The sequence below is a fragment of the Pseudomyrmex gracilis genome, unplaced genomic scaffold (genome assembly GCF_002006095.1).
Source record: "Pseudomyrmex gracilis isolate BER0280 unplaced genomic scaffold, ASM200609v1 scaffold_264, whole genome shotgun sequence".
Lineage (NCBI taxonomy): Eukaryota > Metazoa > Arthropoda > Insecta > Hymenoptera > Formicidae > Pseudomyrmex > Pseudomyrmex gracilis.
This window is the reverse complement of record NW_018020848.1, coordinates 63,446-80,633: the sequence shown is the minus strand read 5'-3', so window position 1 is coordinate 80,633 and position 17,188 is coordinate 63,446. Positions and strand designations below refer to the sequence as shown.

At 32.9% G+C, this 17,188-nt stretch overlaps 3 protein-coding genes across 9 annotated transcripts; 1 reads left to right on the top strand and 2 right to left on the bottom strand.

Annotated features, from left to right (window-relative positions):
• Positions 1-3,921: 3,921 nt before the first annotated feature.
• Positions 3,922-7,244, bottom strand: LOC109859462. 3 transcript variants are annotated; one of them, XR_002250716.1, is made up of 7 exons: positions 6,569-7,244; positions 6,288-6,429; positions 5,722-6,125; positions 5,437-5,600; positions 5,072-5,297; positions 4,751-4,954; positions 3,922-4,681 (listed from the first exon to the last, which is right to left on the bottom strand). XR_002250716.1 is itself a non-coding variant. In XM_020437748.1 (6 exons), the coding sequence occupies exons 1-5, from the start codon at positions 6,674-6,676 to the stop codon at positions 5,087-5,089; spliced, it is 1,029 nt and encodes a 342-aa protein (XP_020293337.1). In that variant the 5' UTR covers positions 6,677-7,244; the 3' UTR covers positions 3,923-4,954; positions 5,072-5,086. The 3 variants fall into 3 exon arrangements, 2 of the variants coding, with proteins under 2 accessions (XP_020293338.1, XP_020293337.1); XM_020437748.1 differs by having other exon boundaries at positions 3,923-4,954; XM_020437749.1 differs by lacking the exons at positions 5,072-5,297; positions 5,437-5,600 and having other exon boundaries at positions 3,922-4,954.
• Positions 7,245-7,575: 331 nt separating this feature from the next.
• On the bottom strand, positions 7,576-12,681 carry LOC109859463 (nucleoplasmin-like protein). 4 transcript variants are annotated; one of them, XM_020437750.1, is made up of 5 exons: positions 12,497-12,681; positions 12,067-12,182; positions 10,294-10,507; positions 9,640-9,731; positions 7,576-8,510 (listed from the first exon to the last, which is right to left on the bottom strand). In XM_020437750.1, the coding sequence occupies exons 1-5, from the start codon at positions 12,516-12,518 to the stop codon at positions 8,412-8,414; spliced, it is 543 nt and encodes a 180-aa protein (XP_020293339.1). In that variant the 5' UTR covers positions 12,519-12,681; the 3' UTR covers positions 7,576-8,411. The 4 variants fall into 4 exon arrangements, with proteins under 4 accessions (XP_020293339.1, XP_020293340.1, XP_020293341.1 ...); XM_020437751.1 differs by having other exon boundaries at positions 9,640-9,713; positions 12,497-12,676; XM_020437752.1 differs by lacking the exon at positions 7,576-8,510 and adding an exon at positions 9,151-9,238 and having other exon boundaries at positions 12,497-12,678.
• A 171-nt stretch (positions 12,682-12,852) lies between these two features.
• On the top strand, positions 12,853-16,521 carry LOC109859461 (nucleotide exchange factor SIL1). 2 transcript variants are annotated; one of them, XM_020437746.1, is made up of 4 exons: positions 12,853-13,592; positions 14,181-14,455; positions 14,553-14,818; positions 14,899-16,521. In XM_020437746.1, exons 1-4 carry the CDS (start codon positions 13,478-13,480, stop codon positions 15,650-15,652), a joined length of 1,410 nt encoding a protein of 469 aa, XP_020293335.1. In that variant the 5' UTR covers positions 12,853-13,477; the 3' UTR covers positions 15,653-16,521. The 2 variants fall into 2 exon arrangements, with proteins under 2 accessions (XP_020293335.1, XP_020293336.1); XM_020437747.1 differs by lacking the exon at positions 12,853-13,592 and adding an exon at positions 13,635-13,884.
• Positions 16,522-17,188: the final 667 nt, after the last annotated feature.

Sequence of the window (17,188 nt, the reverse complement as noted above, 5' to 3'; positions counted from 1 at the left end):
ATGTATATACACGTATATATGTATATATATATACACGTATAATTTCCGCACAACACCTAGCGAACACGGCTCTCATGACCGAATATATATTTATTAGTTTGATTATCTCTTTTGTTTAGATAATTTCTCTGTCGCTTTTGCAAACGAAACTTCGCGCTTTTGAAGTTAGTTTCGAAAAATTTTATTTAAAAAACTGAAGCGATTCAAAGAGAGGAAAAAAAAAACAAATTACACAATGTGCGCACACGTATGTCTACGTGATGCGTACATTGCAAAATCCGGGAATCCAATTTTCATCCAGAATCCGGAGGATGCTCGCGCTTGTATCCGTTTCTCTGTCATTAACAAGACCTCGGACGCGACAACGCAACGTTCGCGTGGTTCGAAATTATTTTGCAGAATGACCGAATGAGACGCTCTAGAGCGAGCGCCGCCACCCGTCTTTAAGCGCGGTTAATAAATGCGACTAGAGAGAAATGAGAAGCGACTTATTGCCCCCCCCCGTTAAGACGTGAGTAAGGATTCGAATTCGAGAAACGACAAGGGTAAAAATGAGAAGAAAAAAAAAAGAGCGACTTTAAAGACTAATCATTTTTTAGACTGTCAATGTTGTACCACGCGCGCAGCGACGTTTTTTTTTTTCCCCCCCGACCTCTTTTTCCGCCTCTCACTTTCCCGTTCTGACTCCGAAATTACTAGAATCGACGATTTTTCTTCGTCGAATTTATTTCCATCAGCAACAGAGAGTATAGAAAGTCAGAAAGAGATAAAAAAAAAAGCTGTTTTTTTATATCAATCAGATTTTTTCGATGACACACGTGACGCTATGTTCTGAAATCGCGGAGACATTGTTATACGGTAAAAAAAATATATATTAAACACGTATGTTTTTGAATGGATGTTTTCGAATTCACGATCACAAAACGCTTTTGCGACAGAGTAGAACGTTCCTCTTGATTGAAATCAACAATTATTGAAAAATCGTGGAGGTGTGACAAGCGTTTCGCGGCGACAAAAAAAAATCGATTTAATTAAAAGACTGCCAGTATGTCACGTACAACCGATAATTAACGAGTAATAACTCGGTGTCTCCCACATGACAAACGGTCGTTCGTGCCGTAACATTCTTAGAAACGTTATTCCGAGCTACGAAAAGAAAGAATATGCAAAATCTATTTTTTTCTATTAAAATTTCACATTTAGAACATTTTCTTTTTGTACACTACTGCAAATGTGGCTGCAAAATAATATTTTTGTTAAAGTTAGTTTTTATATATCAGATATGTGCGCATGTGTGTATATTCCACTATCGAACAATGAACGATTCATTACGTAATTAGTGTAGCCACACGATTAATTAGCTAATTAGGTATATCGGCGTAAAATTTGGATTCGACTCACCTACGTGTAAGCGATAGAAATTTCTCGCTTTGAGATGGTTGCTTATTTTGTAAATAAGTAATATTTTATATAACGAAATAAGCATCAAAACTGATCATTACTCGATTCAATGAATTCAAACATTCAATTTTTAGTTTTATCGCGCGTATAACACGCACATTTTAATTCTTTTATGTAATACTTAATAATCCCCCGGTTTTAATAGCCGCAATATTTTAATTACTGAATCGAACGCAATGTGCAATACACGCTTGATAAAATGAGAAGAAGGTTAGATTAATTAAAAATTAATTTCACTAAAAGCGATACAGATTTCAAGGTGAAATTAAATGATTATCCGGAGTTTGGTTAGCAAATTTATAGCAAAACAATTTTGCTTTTTTTTTTTTTAGTGTTTCTTTCCGACTTCATAATTTTCGTAAAATGAACATCATGTACGTTTATTTTACGACAGTTGATTCAGCGATAAAGGACAAAGAGATTTTCTTTGAAGAGGTAGTTTATATCCAGCCGCAGAGTTTTATCACGTTAGTAAAACTTTTTTATATAAACTCTATTTTTCTATAATAGAAAATATCTAACAATATAAAATATATATGCAAGGTTCGCACATTCGTAGATTTATATTATTGTCTTGTTCAATGATGTATGCGCGTGTGCTTTTGCTCCGACATGTGTTTACAACACAGAAAAAACTATTACTTGTTGTGGATATAATGAGAGAAAAAAAATTCATATAACTTGTAATAATTTTCTATATTCTCGTCTATTTTTTCTTCTTTGCGCGATTTATTTATATATGTACCAGGTAAGACTCCATTAAACGTCGCAATTTAGAGGTCAGGGATGTCATTTAGCACACACACACACACACAGGTACATATGCTTATTTTTCTCCGGAAAAAAAAACCATAAACTGTCTCGACCGCCCGAGACAAAAGACAAAAAAATCTTATGAATAGATCGACGTGACAAATTCGGCATATTGCAGAGAAAAGCTCGTCGCGGTTAAAAAAAAAACCTGTTTAATCCAGACTAAAAGTAACTCGACGAAAAAAGATACCGCAAATGGTTGAGTAATTTTTCCAATTTCGAAAATAATTTTCGAGATCTTTTTCAACCGTTCCGTTTGTAGAATTACAATAATATAACGAGTAAGATTGAAAAAAATAGAAGATACAAGGCTACAAGACAAAAGTACAAGACAAGAGTAAAGTGAATAAACAATAAAAAGGAAAAATACTTTTTTATAAATTCTGTTAACTTAAAATATATTTTTAAAATCAATAGTTAAGTGATTAACTTTGAGTTGACTTCAATTAAGATTTTTGTGTTAAATTTAAGTTTTAAATATAGTATATCGAACATATTAATTAATTTGAGCTTAAATTAATTTAATGAACGTAATTAGCTCGATATGGTTCTTACTTTGCTTTGAATTCGCAAGAAACGGTTTTTTTTTTTTTTTTAAGAATAATAACAAATCTATTCAAAATTGAAAAATTATTTTTTGCAACAATATATGCAAAAAGAAAATGAGACTTTTATATAATTTTCTTTCGTGTCTGATCCCCGAAATGTACGTGATAAGTTTATTGAATTATTAAGCAATTCTCAAAAGAATCGAAATACGTGTTTCTTCTTCTATAAAAAGAAACACGTATTTCCTAATGCTAGGAAGGAGATCATGGATTTTATTGAGTCGCGCAGCTTCCCTGAAAAACACTCTTGACACATTCAACGCGACATTCAATATTAAACTTTCTCTATGAATATTTAAAAAAAAAAACAGGAAATTTGCTATTTGTCGAGGTCAGTCGTCATTTGCCCGTCGGCGTCAAAAAAGAATTGTCTCTCTTAATCACATATTCTCGCCTCCGCAGACGACACATTGGTGAAAGGTTAAAGCCAGAGGTCATTACACTCCCCCTCCGACGGTTGTATATATATATAGCGCCGCGAATAAATGCGATATTCACACGTGACAAAATAAAACTCGGTATCGGACGCCGCATTTAGCGGTAAATACGTTACGTTAGAATCGGATTAACCACCGCGCCCGCGGCTTAGTCTAAATTCTCTCTGCGGCTCCGCGGATATATCGACGCGACGGCGCGCACACATCTCTCGCGACACGCGTATGTGGATATGTTTCGTTTCAAAATGTATCCTCTCTCCGTTTCTCTCATTTCACCCCTTTTTCTCACCACCCCGTTTCGCGTGCGAAGTAGTTGAGTTTCTTCGCGCGTTTTCAAGTAACCATGCAGAACAACTACCCGGTGACGCGATCTCGCGTCGTGAAAGTCAACGGGGGTGTTCTACTCGCAACGCCGGACTTAATGGCGACTCGGAAACGACCGTAGCTCGGCAGTAAACTATCCTAAAGGTTTCCCTGGTAGCACTTAACCACCCACTGATCCGCATTTCTTTTTCCTTTTGTTTGCTGTAAGCCGGCGATGACCGCGGCAAGTATATACAAGTGCGAACGTATTCGCGACATTTAAACACACTCGCGTACTTGTCCTCAATTCTTCCTGAGGAAACAGATTACAAAAGCTCGCGTCAAAAATCTTCCCTAAATTCGATTTCTTACGAGGTTCGGTGATTATAACACAATCAGAGAACAAACGAAAAACAGTACGAAAAATATATTCGCACGTTTAACGTTCATACAGAGAATATTGTTTATACTTTAAACATTTTTTCTTGCAATTTTAGTTGAACTTTAACTTAAACTTTGAATCTTCGTCAGTATTTACAGCGACGTGAGATATTTCCAAGAATGAAGAACACGAAGGAAACTATATGCGTACGTAATAACGATGATTGCCACAAAGAGGTGATTATTATATTAGAAAGTATTCACGCGCGAGCGTGTCCAAAAAACTTATGTATGTGCGTCATAGTATAAGTCTTTTTTTATCGCTTTAATCGCCGTCGTAGTTCAATATAGAATAGTTCAACGCCCACGAATTCATCGTCTGATTGACGTCCCTTCTGCATTCTGTCGATACCTTTTATTGGAAAGGAGGTACGGGAGAGAGGCAGATCGGATTATGAAATAGCACTCCGACCATCAATCGCTACTCCGCTTTCTCTTCACGGTCGCTTTTAATTGCATTAACATAAAATAAAGAAAAAACTGCTAATAATACTATCTTATATACGCATTGTTTATGACGGATAGACAGATAATAATTCGACGACACGCGCGCGACAAAAGAATAATTAGTATCTCTTTTTGATTCTCTCTTCTGTTTCGAATTGATTGTTTCAAATTCTGTGAAAAAACAGATTCAAGACAAAAAATGACCTCGTTGACAGAAAATCAATATGAAAAAATACGTACGTTTGTACGTTTTTCGAGATGCAGAAAAAAAATAAGAATCCGGTAAACACTGGAAAAGAGAGAAAAAAATGACTTCAAGTTCCTTGAAGTAAAAAGAGCAATTGTATGAGTGTGTATATATAATACGATTTCTTGATATCTCGTCTGAGATAAGAAGACTCTCTGTCGCTTTCTATGTCAACGTACTTGATGATCTTGTATCAACTGAAAATACAAAGATCAGATAATGAAAATATTTGTTTTTTAAGTTCTTTTAAGTCTTTGTTAAAGATAAATTAATGAGAAACATTTGAAATGAGCGCAATCAAAGAAGCACATTACTTATTTTTCGAAAAACTATCTATTCTCTCGGACTGTAAACGTTTCCGCAATTTCTCTAGTGCGTTCGATACTATCGAGTTTTTCGGAATCATTCTCGGCATTTTTTACATCATCATCAACCGTAAATTTATCCGTAATATGCGTTCGCGTCTTTGCGTCTCCGGAATGGTCAACGGGAGATAATTTAGAGAGCATTTCGATCTTTTCCGTCTTATCCGGAGATAATCTGAAGTTGGAAACGTGTAAAAAATGTATTTTTTTGATATAAATACAAAATTATAATATATGTTAGATATCACGTCTAATTTTGTAATAAATTTTTCTCTCACAAACGTTTCTTTAGTATTTCTCTCATCAATATATACCTCGTACTACATTGCGATAATTTTGCAACAATCTTAGCGTCGACATTAATTTTTTTCGGCTTTTGTGCGTGACTCTTCAATTTTTCTACGTTCTGCGTGAGTTGATAAACTTGTACTTTTAACGTTGCATTTTCGTACGTTAATCTATTGTTTTTTTGCACAACCTAATAGTCGACACAAGATTTATATGGCAAAGGTACATGTTTGAAATTAAAGATATTTTGGTCGAGCAGTAGAATGTTTATATTGTACGTATAATATACTTGTAAACGTATAATAAAATACCTGTAAAAATTTAGCTTTGTTGAGAGGTAAAGGTTTCAGAAATTTTTCGGACACGATCAAATTCAATTCTTTTCTCGCCTCGTCCAATTTATCCATCATTTCCGCCATTACCAGCAAATGCTCGTGCAGCAACTGATCCAATTTGTATCTCAGCGTGTCTTTAGCGTGTTTCATACGAAGAAACTTTATACACAAATTATATGTAACTTTATTTTTGTCCGTCAACTCCTCTCTCAGTTGCTTATTTTCTATTTCTAACGTATCATGTGCTCTATCCAATTCTTTGCGCCACTGTTGCTGAAACTTCGACACACCACCAGTATACTTCGTTCTGTATCGTTGCATTTCCTCTGCGAAACGGTCTCTTTCCTTCTTATAGAACAATCTCTCGTCATCTAACTGTTCTACAATAATAATAATTAATATACCGCTTTGGAAGTAACGTTTTGTATGTATTTTTTTTTTTTATCTCTGTTGCTATCGTATGGACATATGTAAATAAAAAAAATGTTGAATAGAAATACTTCGTTTCTATCCTAAAGTGAATTTAATATAAATGATCTTACGTTTAAGATTTCTGTTATATCTTTGCTGCTTCTTTAATTCTGTCAGCAATCTAGTTTTCTCTTGATATACATTTTCAAACTGTGCATTTTTTATTTGTATAGCACTTTCCAAATTTTCAATAACTTTATTTAATTTTGCAATCTTATTTCACACATAAGATTAAATATAGCAATTATTTATGATATGTATAATCACAGTGTAATAGATAAAAACTATTATAATTGATGACGAGAAGAATTCATCAGATATAAATGAAAGTCATTTTAAAATACTAACATACTTGTTGCTGTGACGTTACTGCCTCGTGATCGACCACATCACATTCTGCAACATTTCGGAAGACTTTGCTTTCTGCGATATTTGGAGAATATTCATCCAGGCCTTGCATATTATTTTATTTCTCTGTCTCTATCGGCACAATATATCTCTGCTTTAGATATATCTGATAAGTTTCTTCTTGTTTATATTATTTTTCATTGGTTATAATTACACACATTTTATATATAAATTTTAATATTCGAAGAAGAATTACAATCCGCAAAATTTTCCAGTTGTTTTCTATATGAAAATATGCTCAAAATATACAGAGATAAATAGCGAAAAATCACAATGTTTATTTCTTCTAAAGATCTTAAAGTACTTAAGTAAAGGAACTTGATATGCTTTGCTACACGTTAAAATTCTTTACAAATAATAACCTATAAAAAGTTACTTGCGTCAAATATATAATTAAGAAACCGTTGAACGTTAAAATTGAAAACAAATGAAAACTATAGAAAATAAATTAAATTTTTATAGACGTAATAAATCAAAGATATACCGGGCTTTACACATGGTACCTACAAACTTGAACATGCGTGAGAAAACTTTCTCTTGACTCTTGAATCAAAATTTAAATAAAGTAGTTTCGTATTTCAAACTTGAGAGTATTTTTCTAATTACCGCACATCTCAGGTAGCAAGTTGACATCCTGAAATGTATTGATAAGTTACATTAAACGGAGCAGTTTTATTCCAACTTCAGGATAAATTTAAATGATTGTTCAACTTGAGCAATGCAAATTTTAAAAGTTGTGAAATTTATTGTATCGTATATGTACAAAATGGTGTACAGACTACTTTATCAATCGTATCTACGTGATTTACACACACGTAACGTAACATATGCTCTGCACATATGACACGTAATGACTTTCCCGGGTACACCTGTTATCTCCGTTTCTATATTATCTTTTGTCGAATGGAATGAATGTTGAGATGACAAAATGCTGACTTCTTTTTTTTTTTGTTTGTTTGTTTGTATTCTGATAACTTTACAGACGTACGTAAAAAATTTCTAGAATTAAAATTTCTGAATGACTAATAATTTTCCCCCCATCTTGTACACACGAAAATAATAAATTATGAAGTCGCCTTTCTGTGTTGTTATTCTTTTTTTATCAGAATTGTTATCAAAAACTTTTAAAAATGATTGCATTAGAATTTTACATTTTCGTGTATCTGGAAGTGCGTCAATATGAGCACGATTTAGACAGAAAATATTTTAATTCACAAAGCCTTTCGTGCTTTCCATAAATTTTACAATAACAACAACTGGTCCAAAGGTCATTTAAGCATTCTTTTTGTATAAGTAAATACTAGTATTATCAAGCTAAGTTTAGTCATGTCTTATTAGCATCTAAACTGTAGTAAGATTCTTAAGAAAATATTTATTTAAAAAAAGAACGAATTATTCTTTGCTTTTTAGTCTTTCATTTTAACATTAAATTTTATGCTACTAAAGATTTCTTTGCTCTCGATATATATTTCTCTCTCTCTCTCTCTATATATATTAAAAAATATACATAAAAGCGATTTTATTCTATTTGTATGTAATAGATCATGTAATACATATTCATCAGAACGTGAAATAAATCTTTTTTTCACAAGTAGTTAATGACAATCAATTTTAGAATTACATTATATATAATACCTGTTGGTCCAGTTGTTTCAGAAAGATGGAAGGCAACGTTTGTCGTGTGATAAACAGATGAAAAGATACTAAATTCGCACGAACGTCGACAATTATAGACTTATTTAATACCCTAACTTAAAGTTTTATTTTCATTACGTTAAGGCTTTTGTTTATTTCTTCTTATTTTTGTTTGCCTGTTTGTATTTTGGTTGATTTAATTTGGCGTTTTTCTTTTTGGGCTCCTCCTCTTCGTCTTCCTCGTCATCCTCCTACAAGAAATACACAAAATACGAGATAGAATCACGCAATAAATTATACTTAAAAAAAATTCAAAACCGTATATATATATATTTAAAAATATTTCACAAAGTCTTGAAATAAATATGGGGAGGACACACACATATAACTCATTAATAATTTTGTTCGTTAGTACATTTTTTTAAAGAAAGTCTGCCGAAATCCATTATGTTACACAATTAGTGTTCATACTAAACATACTTCCAAAGTGCACTTATTAGCTTATTTTGAGACTTGATATACCAAAAAATTTTTCCTCTGTCATTTAAGTGATACCGATATGCACTAATACTCAAACTTTTTTTTGCAATTGAACAGTTCTTAAACGCATCATGGAAAGCAGGAAGCGTGATTAGTAAAGAATAAAAGCAATACTTTGCAAAATAAGAATTTATTTTACATAAATAAATCAAACATGGAATGGGAACACAAGTATGAAAATTACATATTCATAGTTTTATATAATTATTTTTCCCTTCCTCCAATAAGACATCTCATAAAGTCATTGTGTTTTCAAATAAAATTGAAAAGTATTCTTAGTGCAATGATAGCATATTTTCAGAGGACATGTTTATAGACAAAAAGTATACAATGTATATTTTTATCTTGACATTCTAATTCTCTACATCTTCATTTTTTTAATGCCGTTTTTTTTGTCCTTTGCTTTAAGCTTTCGCTTCTTTGGCTGATATTTCCGCTCCTGAAATTGATATTTCTCGTATCATTTGAAATACATATCACATATACTATCATTAGCTTCTAACAATATACAAGTTATGAGTATGTATATGTCCCTTTAGATGCGTATTTTGGTTAAAATTCTTTATAAATAATTTATATATAGTTTAGTAATATAATTTATATTATATAAATTTTTTGGCACTCTACAAATGTGTATGTTAAAAAAAAAATCTATTTTGTAAATATTGTCACTATTAATGAATTTCCTGTCCGTGCCTCTCACCCATAATTTTTATGAAATATAATATCTTTTCGCGTTGGCACAAAATACAAAACTATATTCTCAGTTATTTTTTCTTTGCTTTTAAATACGTTTTTCTATTATACATCGTAGGTATTATGAATTAATGTAAGAAATACCTTCTCATCGTCTTCCTCATCAATATTCTCTTCATCCAAATCATCCATGTACTCCATCTCATCAATGTGTTCACCTGAAATAGTAAAATCACCTACAAATGAACAGAAATAAATATTAAACACATAACTGTTACTTAGCAAGTTTTTATATAACAAGACATCAAATTAACTTCTTCTGTACACTGATAGCAAGAAAAAAACTATGTAACAAAGCTTTCATACATTTAAAACCATATTAGTATCACAGTAAATAAATTTTGCTCTGTATAAACTTATGCTTTTAATACGTTTTCAAGATGACGTTTATTTTCATTTATATCGCTCTTTAATATCTTTTTATAGAGTATATTAACGAGTTAAAAATATTTATGTATTTTTACTGTAAAAAAAATATCTTTTCATGCATACATGTATGCAAAGCACTTTCTAATATAAAGTATGCATTTTCAAAGTAAAGTACAATAAGAGATACATATTATACACATTTGTGTTTAGCTGTATACAACAATGTATTTAGTGTGATTATACTAAAAAAATATATATATAACATATGCAATAAGGAAAAAATCTTTAAGTCAAAATTTATCAAACTAAATGTTTTTAAGTGTTTAAATCTATATGTTTACCAAGTCATGAATATGTAGGAATACTTACCCAGAAGATTGTGGCCTACTATATGAACAGGCCCGCTGCCTTTAACCAATGTAAATGTAACGGGAGGATCTGGAAAACTAAGATCAAGAATAATTTGCGAGGTTTTGCCCATTTCAAGCAATGCTATTGGAGTTTTAATTGTTCCTTGCAGTCCCATTGCTTCAACGGAAAGCACATTAAGTTCTCCTGGCTTAGCTTCAGGTCCGAGAAGAGCCTGCAATGATTATAACAAATAGTATAATTGTACAGAAAAAATTTAATATAATATTAAAAATAATATTATAAATTATTTTAAAAAAATCTATTTTAAACAAAATCTTTTTCCAAATATTAACATTTATTCAAACTTATGAAATTGCATAAGCACACATCATAACAAAAAAAAGTTTTATTTATGCGCTTTCTCTCCAATGTATTAAAAAATCTTGAATTTCATAAAAAATAAAATTGTTTATGTAAAGTATAGTGTAATTACAAATATATACACAAATATGTGTCACTAATTTAACATTTTATCAAATGTTAGAGTATATTCTAAAAAATAGTATATTCTATAGTTTTTATAGATTTTATTGCAACAAAATTAAATAAAATTTCAACTATACATGACTTAACCTACATATATATTTCTATAATCTAACCTATCAAAATTTGTTAAGTAGCTGATGAAAATGTTACTGTCATAAAAAAACATTTTTTTATAAATACATGCACATTTTTCTATCATATCTCTGTGTTCAAAAGATTGGAAAATAAAATTGCGAAGTATTCACAACACTAAACACGAACTAATATTAGATTTCTCAAATGTTCAAAAACCTATCAAAATTAATCAAATAGACAATTAAACTATATATTGTACATAATATTGTAGACAAAACATGTATTATTGACTGAGAAAAGAAAAAAAGATATATAGATTTACAACGAGCTCTATTTTGAAGAGTGTTGCTAAAAGCAAATAATAATATCTTCATTTAAAGAAAAATAAAGTAGTGAACACCTGAATTCAGAATAATAATAATAACAATAACAATAACAATAATAATAATAAAACCGTTTCTGACAAAAAGAAAGTTGCGCAATAGTCGTTCAAGTTATTTCACCCAAGTTTTCAAAACGAGCGGAGCGGCGGATTAATCGCGACATCAAGTGATTGAAGTTTCGCGCGCAAACAAGCTCGAAGAGAGGGGAGGACAATCACAGCGTTTCCGAACGCGGAATAATATCGTCTATAAAATTCTTAGCAGTTACACCGTGACGTGTGACCTAAAGCTGAACATGCTGCCGCGACCAGGCATAAAAAAAAAAAACGGCGCATTATCGCGGTGAAACAAAATTAATTCGCGAATGAAACATTTAACTAAAATAGAACCGGTGCATCCCAAACAAATGCAACTCCGATATTCCCTGACGACGACGACGACGACGACGACGACGACGACGAACAGTAAAAAAGATGGCGGCGCCCATGATGCAAGTGCGTTCGCAGCTTTTAGGAAGTTTCGTAGATTGGTTATGGTCGAAATTCGTGCGCCACAATAGTGGCCATCTTAAAACGCTGTTTCGTGATACGCGATAAAAAAAAACAATACAAGCAATTATACAGAACGTTCTTATTAGCTTTGCTATTTATGACGTCACGTTTACAATATACCAAAGGTGGAACACCGGAATGCACCCAATAAAAAAAAAAAAAAAATTTGTAGACGGGGAGAGGGGAGAGAATCAATGGCGGAGATACGGTCACTCGTAAGAAAAAAACTCACTCACCATTTTTATGATTAGTTTTTGATCGGTACCAATGTTCTGAGGTCCGCCATCCGAATCCTCATTCTTATGTTCTGGGTCCCATACCTCGGTGGCGTTCTCTCCCGAGAGAGTAATACCTGAACAAATTCACATTGATTTAACTACAACCGACCGGCCATAGCCGCCGGCCGAAGATTACGCCGGTTGCGACACGGATTGCGATCACGATTAAGATATTCGAGCGTGCACGCCGGTCCAAGGAACAATGGGGGTCGGTTTGCAATGGCCGATCGCTTTAGCCGGCGTCTCGGCCAGTGCACCCCCGTCGCCCTTCAATGGCCGACAACACGCAATTATCCGCGTGCGCCGTTGAACAAAACGGACGAAACAAGTGATCACAGCCGTAGGCGTCGCAGCCGGTCGTAATTTTTATCATACAAACTAAAAATACCGTAGAGATATTCTTCGACCATCTTCAACAACGGATTACAATCAGGTGGATCCTAAGCAGCGTGATGTCTACGACGGACGATGGACTTCTGTGCTGGTTGTGCTGGTACGCCGCGCCGATGAAGACAAGGCAAGAGAGATGCCGCGCGCGCAACGGTTACAGTGTTACTGCGCGAGGGAAGGAAACGGACGCCGCACGTGCCCGTCGCGTAGTAAATGAGTTTCGCGTTGTCGGCCTTGCGCGCCCACAGCACGTTCCGCGCGCCGATTGGTCGATCGCTAAGCGCGGCGTTGCCACGTCGTAGCGAGTAATTTCGCTGCAAGCACCGTTAACAAATTTTCGTCAATTTTCTATTTTATTATCAAAATTCTCGAAAAACTTTGCCAACCATCGTGATATACGTTAAACAACTTTGGTTTCTTGCGTTAAGAAGATACATAAATATAATAGAAAAATCGCAATTTTTTGCCGATTTTATATATCCCATCACAGGGAATAATTGATCTTATGCTGACTGACCTTATTTACGACTACATGTAATTTGCGCGCCGTTGACTCCGTACGCGACAAAATAAGCGAACGATTCCGAAACAACGCTCGTCGTAGTTAGATCTTTTAATTTGAAATTTCAAAAATTAAATTCTACATGTGCACACACGTCCATCGAGCTTGAAACAGAGCTCGAACGTGTGGCAATGCCGCGGCGTCGTTATTGGTCGGAGCCTCTAGTGGCGAATACCGCAACTACACGTCGGCACATTGTCCCACATTGACGCAATAAATAACGAACGCAACACGTGAACAACGTTTGTGTGTCGTATAAAATGTCATGCGGAGAAACGGACTGAGATTATCACGTCGCGTTCTGGCCAAATCCTGACTGATCGCTTTGTTAGTTCGCGAGCTCTCGTCAAATAATCGTCGCGCTTTCGAGAAAAATCCACGTCCCCTCCGGTGTGTAACAACGAGAGCCTAGAGAAAATGCGCACCGAATCGTATATTCTGCTGATTTACCTGTCGCTCGCGATTTTCGGCGGCGCCGAAAAAAACGAGAGCGCGTTTGTGGCAACGAATGAGTGGCAAACAGTGAAGAAGGGTAAGTTAGCCGACCGATTTGTACACGCAACGTGGAACTACTTTACGTCAACCGAATCCATCGACTCTGTGTGATAACACCACGTCAGTCAAATCCGCCGTGCCAATCTTTTTGCGGTAAATCCGTCATAAATGCGTCTTCCGAAACGTTATTCCGAATCAGAACGTCTTACAAAGCATGACGTTTTTCAAGATTACGCGATTTCCAATAGTCAAAGTAACTATCATAGAAAAACCACGATGATCGTGTATCAGAATATCTCCAGTGACGTATGCTCGGATTCGATTACGTGGTGCAGGCAAAAACTTTTCAAATTATGCCAAGTAATAACTCAAAGCTTTAAGTATAACTTGTTTAAAAAAGGAATGTTTTTTTTTTTCTCAGTTTGTATGTATAATTTATAAAATAATATAAAAAGATATAAAAATGTTATATATATATATATGTTTGGACTTAGAATCTAAATTATGTGACAATTTTTTAATTTTTATATGAATAAAATTTAAGTATGTAAAGTTTAAATATGCAGTTGAGAATAAAGATAAAATGGAGCTGTATGTTTTATAATAAAAATCTGAAATCCTGTAGGAACTCCCATCCCTAAAGGACTTCACGTAAGACATAATTTTGCAACCGGAGTGACAGAAGCTAAATTGATGGACGATGAAGAAGTTAAAGAGGACACTGATGAAAGTGCAAATCGATCTAATTCGAACTCGCTGACGTTACATCCTGATAAATCAGTGCTCGAAAGTGAAGAAGAAGAACCTGTAAAAATAAAGAAAGACTCGGTATCTTTGAAATTTCCTATCGATGAGTTAAAAGCAAGATTGAAGAAGCTCAAACAAGAAGAAACAGAAAAGGTAATCAAATATTGAATTTGATTAACATGTAAAATCAAGTAAATCTTGTGAAAACTCTCTCTCTATTGTGTATTTCACTTTTCTATTTTTATTCTAGAACGGAGAAGCACTTCGAAAAAATGAGAACCGTTTTAAGCGGTTTTACGAAACTTTAAAAGAAGAGCTCAATGCTCTCAAAGTCAACGTTACCAGCGATTCAGAATTATTAAAGAAGTTTTTCCAAAAATTTCAATTTTACAAAAATAGTATCACCACAGGGACATTATCCGTTGTAGAAACTGAGGAAGTTTTAGATATTTTGAACAACTTGGAATATCTTCTTCATCAAATCGATAATGCTAAAATATTCTCAGATATGGACGGGTAAGTATAATAATAGAGATGCAATGCACAATCTTGATGATAGAATTAGCTGCGACTAATGCTCATTATTTCTAACATAGGTTGATTCAGATTATATCGCCATGTCTCAATGGAACTAACAATGAAATAAAGTCGGAAGCTCTACGGCTTTTGGGGGCAGCCGCTCAATCGAATCCCAAAGTGCAAGCTAAAGCGTTGGAAAACGATTTTATTCAAAAAGTGTTGCACGTTTTATCCACAAACACTAAAACCGAAGTGAGATCGAGATGTCTCTTCGCCCTAAGTGCCTTAATACGTCAGTTCCCAGCCGCGCAAAAAGCTTGGATCGATCATGGCGGTTTGCAGTTACTTGGAAAGATTCTTTACGACGATCAGTTGCACATACAAATGAAAGCGATGAAACTAATTAATGATCTAACGATCGAGAGGCAAAATTTGCAAGAGATTAACGACGTCGACCAACGTCAGCAGAAAACAAGGGAATATGATATTACGGACTTTGAGCAGAAATTAGTGAGGCACGATTACTGCAAACTCCTGAGCAACTTGATGGTCAAGTGTTTCAGAGAAAAACTAGCTAACAAATTCAGTATAGAAAATAACGATTTTCTCGAAGTAATTTCAGATAGCATGATCACGGTAACTCCTATTTGTAGTGCCGACTTTAAAAACTATAAATCTTCTATTCTGCATGTTATAGACAGTCTGTTGTACTTTTATCAAAATCTAAATATTAAACTCACAGTGGATGAAACTGACGTTCTAAAGAGTCTGATATCACTGATCGAAAGATTAAAGATTACTATATTCGAAACTCCTCATGATGAATTGTGAACCCTTTAAGTTTGATATTTTAAGGCAATCGAAGAAAAATATCAAGAATTAAACTGAATTACAACCTTGCCGAGACAGACGCAAAAGTGCAATTGTGTACAATAATATCGTCTATATAATAGTGTAGAGGTTTCTAATGTGTATTTGTTTGTGGACTATAGCGGTAAGAAGTCGTGTAAGAGAAAAAAATATCGATCATAATAATGATAGTTTTGAAAGAAAAAAAAACATTTATCTGCGAATGAATGATTAGCTATACAAAGTTTGCAAAAAAAAATAAAAATAACAAAGCAAAGCATTCGTCTATAAATTACAAAATAATATTTTATTATTCTAGACTAGATGTGATATCGTATATTCCTATTGTAAATAGCTCTTGTACTTGTATCTCGATCAGTAGAAACATGAAAGTTTCTTGTCTCTTGCGCCTAAATTACAAGTGTTACACACCAATTTTAATTCAATGTTTAAAACAATAATGAATGTTTTCTCGTAACTTTTATTGTCTTAGATTATTATTGTTATTAATAATAACAATAATAATAACAATAATAATTTGTTATTAATATTATCTATTGAATATTTTTAATCGCTCAAAAACTGTGTTCTTTCAGAAGAGACAAGAACTGAAGATTGATTTAATCGTTTATAAAAGCTCAATCAATAGTCCGTATACATTTTCTGTGAAACAACTAAAAACATTTTATTTTAAGTAAAATGACTGAGCTATGTGTACATATATATATATAATATATTATATATATATATTTGTAAGATTTAGTTATATTTGCTATTAGCCATTAAGACTAGATAATGTACAACACTGTTATGTTTTTTCTCTGTGTTAAAAATAATTATTTAATAAATTATTTTGTACTCTCTTTTTTTCCTTTCTCTAATTGTATACATTCTATCTTATTGTCCAAAAGGTTTTTTGAATGGTATATATTTTAATATAAAAGAATTTATAATATGGATATCAGAGAATATAATACGTTTCTTTATTCACACAAATTATATAACGGATTGAGAATACATATGAGGTCACTTATGTAACCGTAATCTTATTTTCATAGAAAATATTTTTGTAACATGATATATATTAATATATTTTTAACATATTTGATAACATATTTTTTGTTAAAATTTCGTTTTTTTTTTAAACACAAGTTATTTATAGACAAAAAAAGAACTCTTGTATTATGTTTTCTGAATAGAGTATCTTGTTATTTTTCTTTTTAAGTACAAGGATTGCATGCATTATCCCAATCCGTGAAAAATATTAACGTCACACATGATATATAATTTAAAAAAAACACATTTTTAAATTAAATTTCATAAAAATCTTAAAGTTTAAATAAAGCACAACATTCAATCTAGAAAAGACAGATATAACAAATCAAACGAGAGAGAAAACTAATATAAACATAAATTGCGGCCGTTGACTGTAAAAATTAAAAAAAAAAAAAAAAAAAAAAAAAAAAAAAAAAAAAAAAAATACGTGTTTCATAATGATTGTTATAAATGTGCAAACAG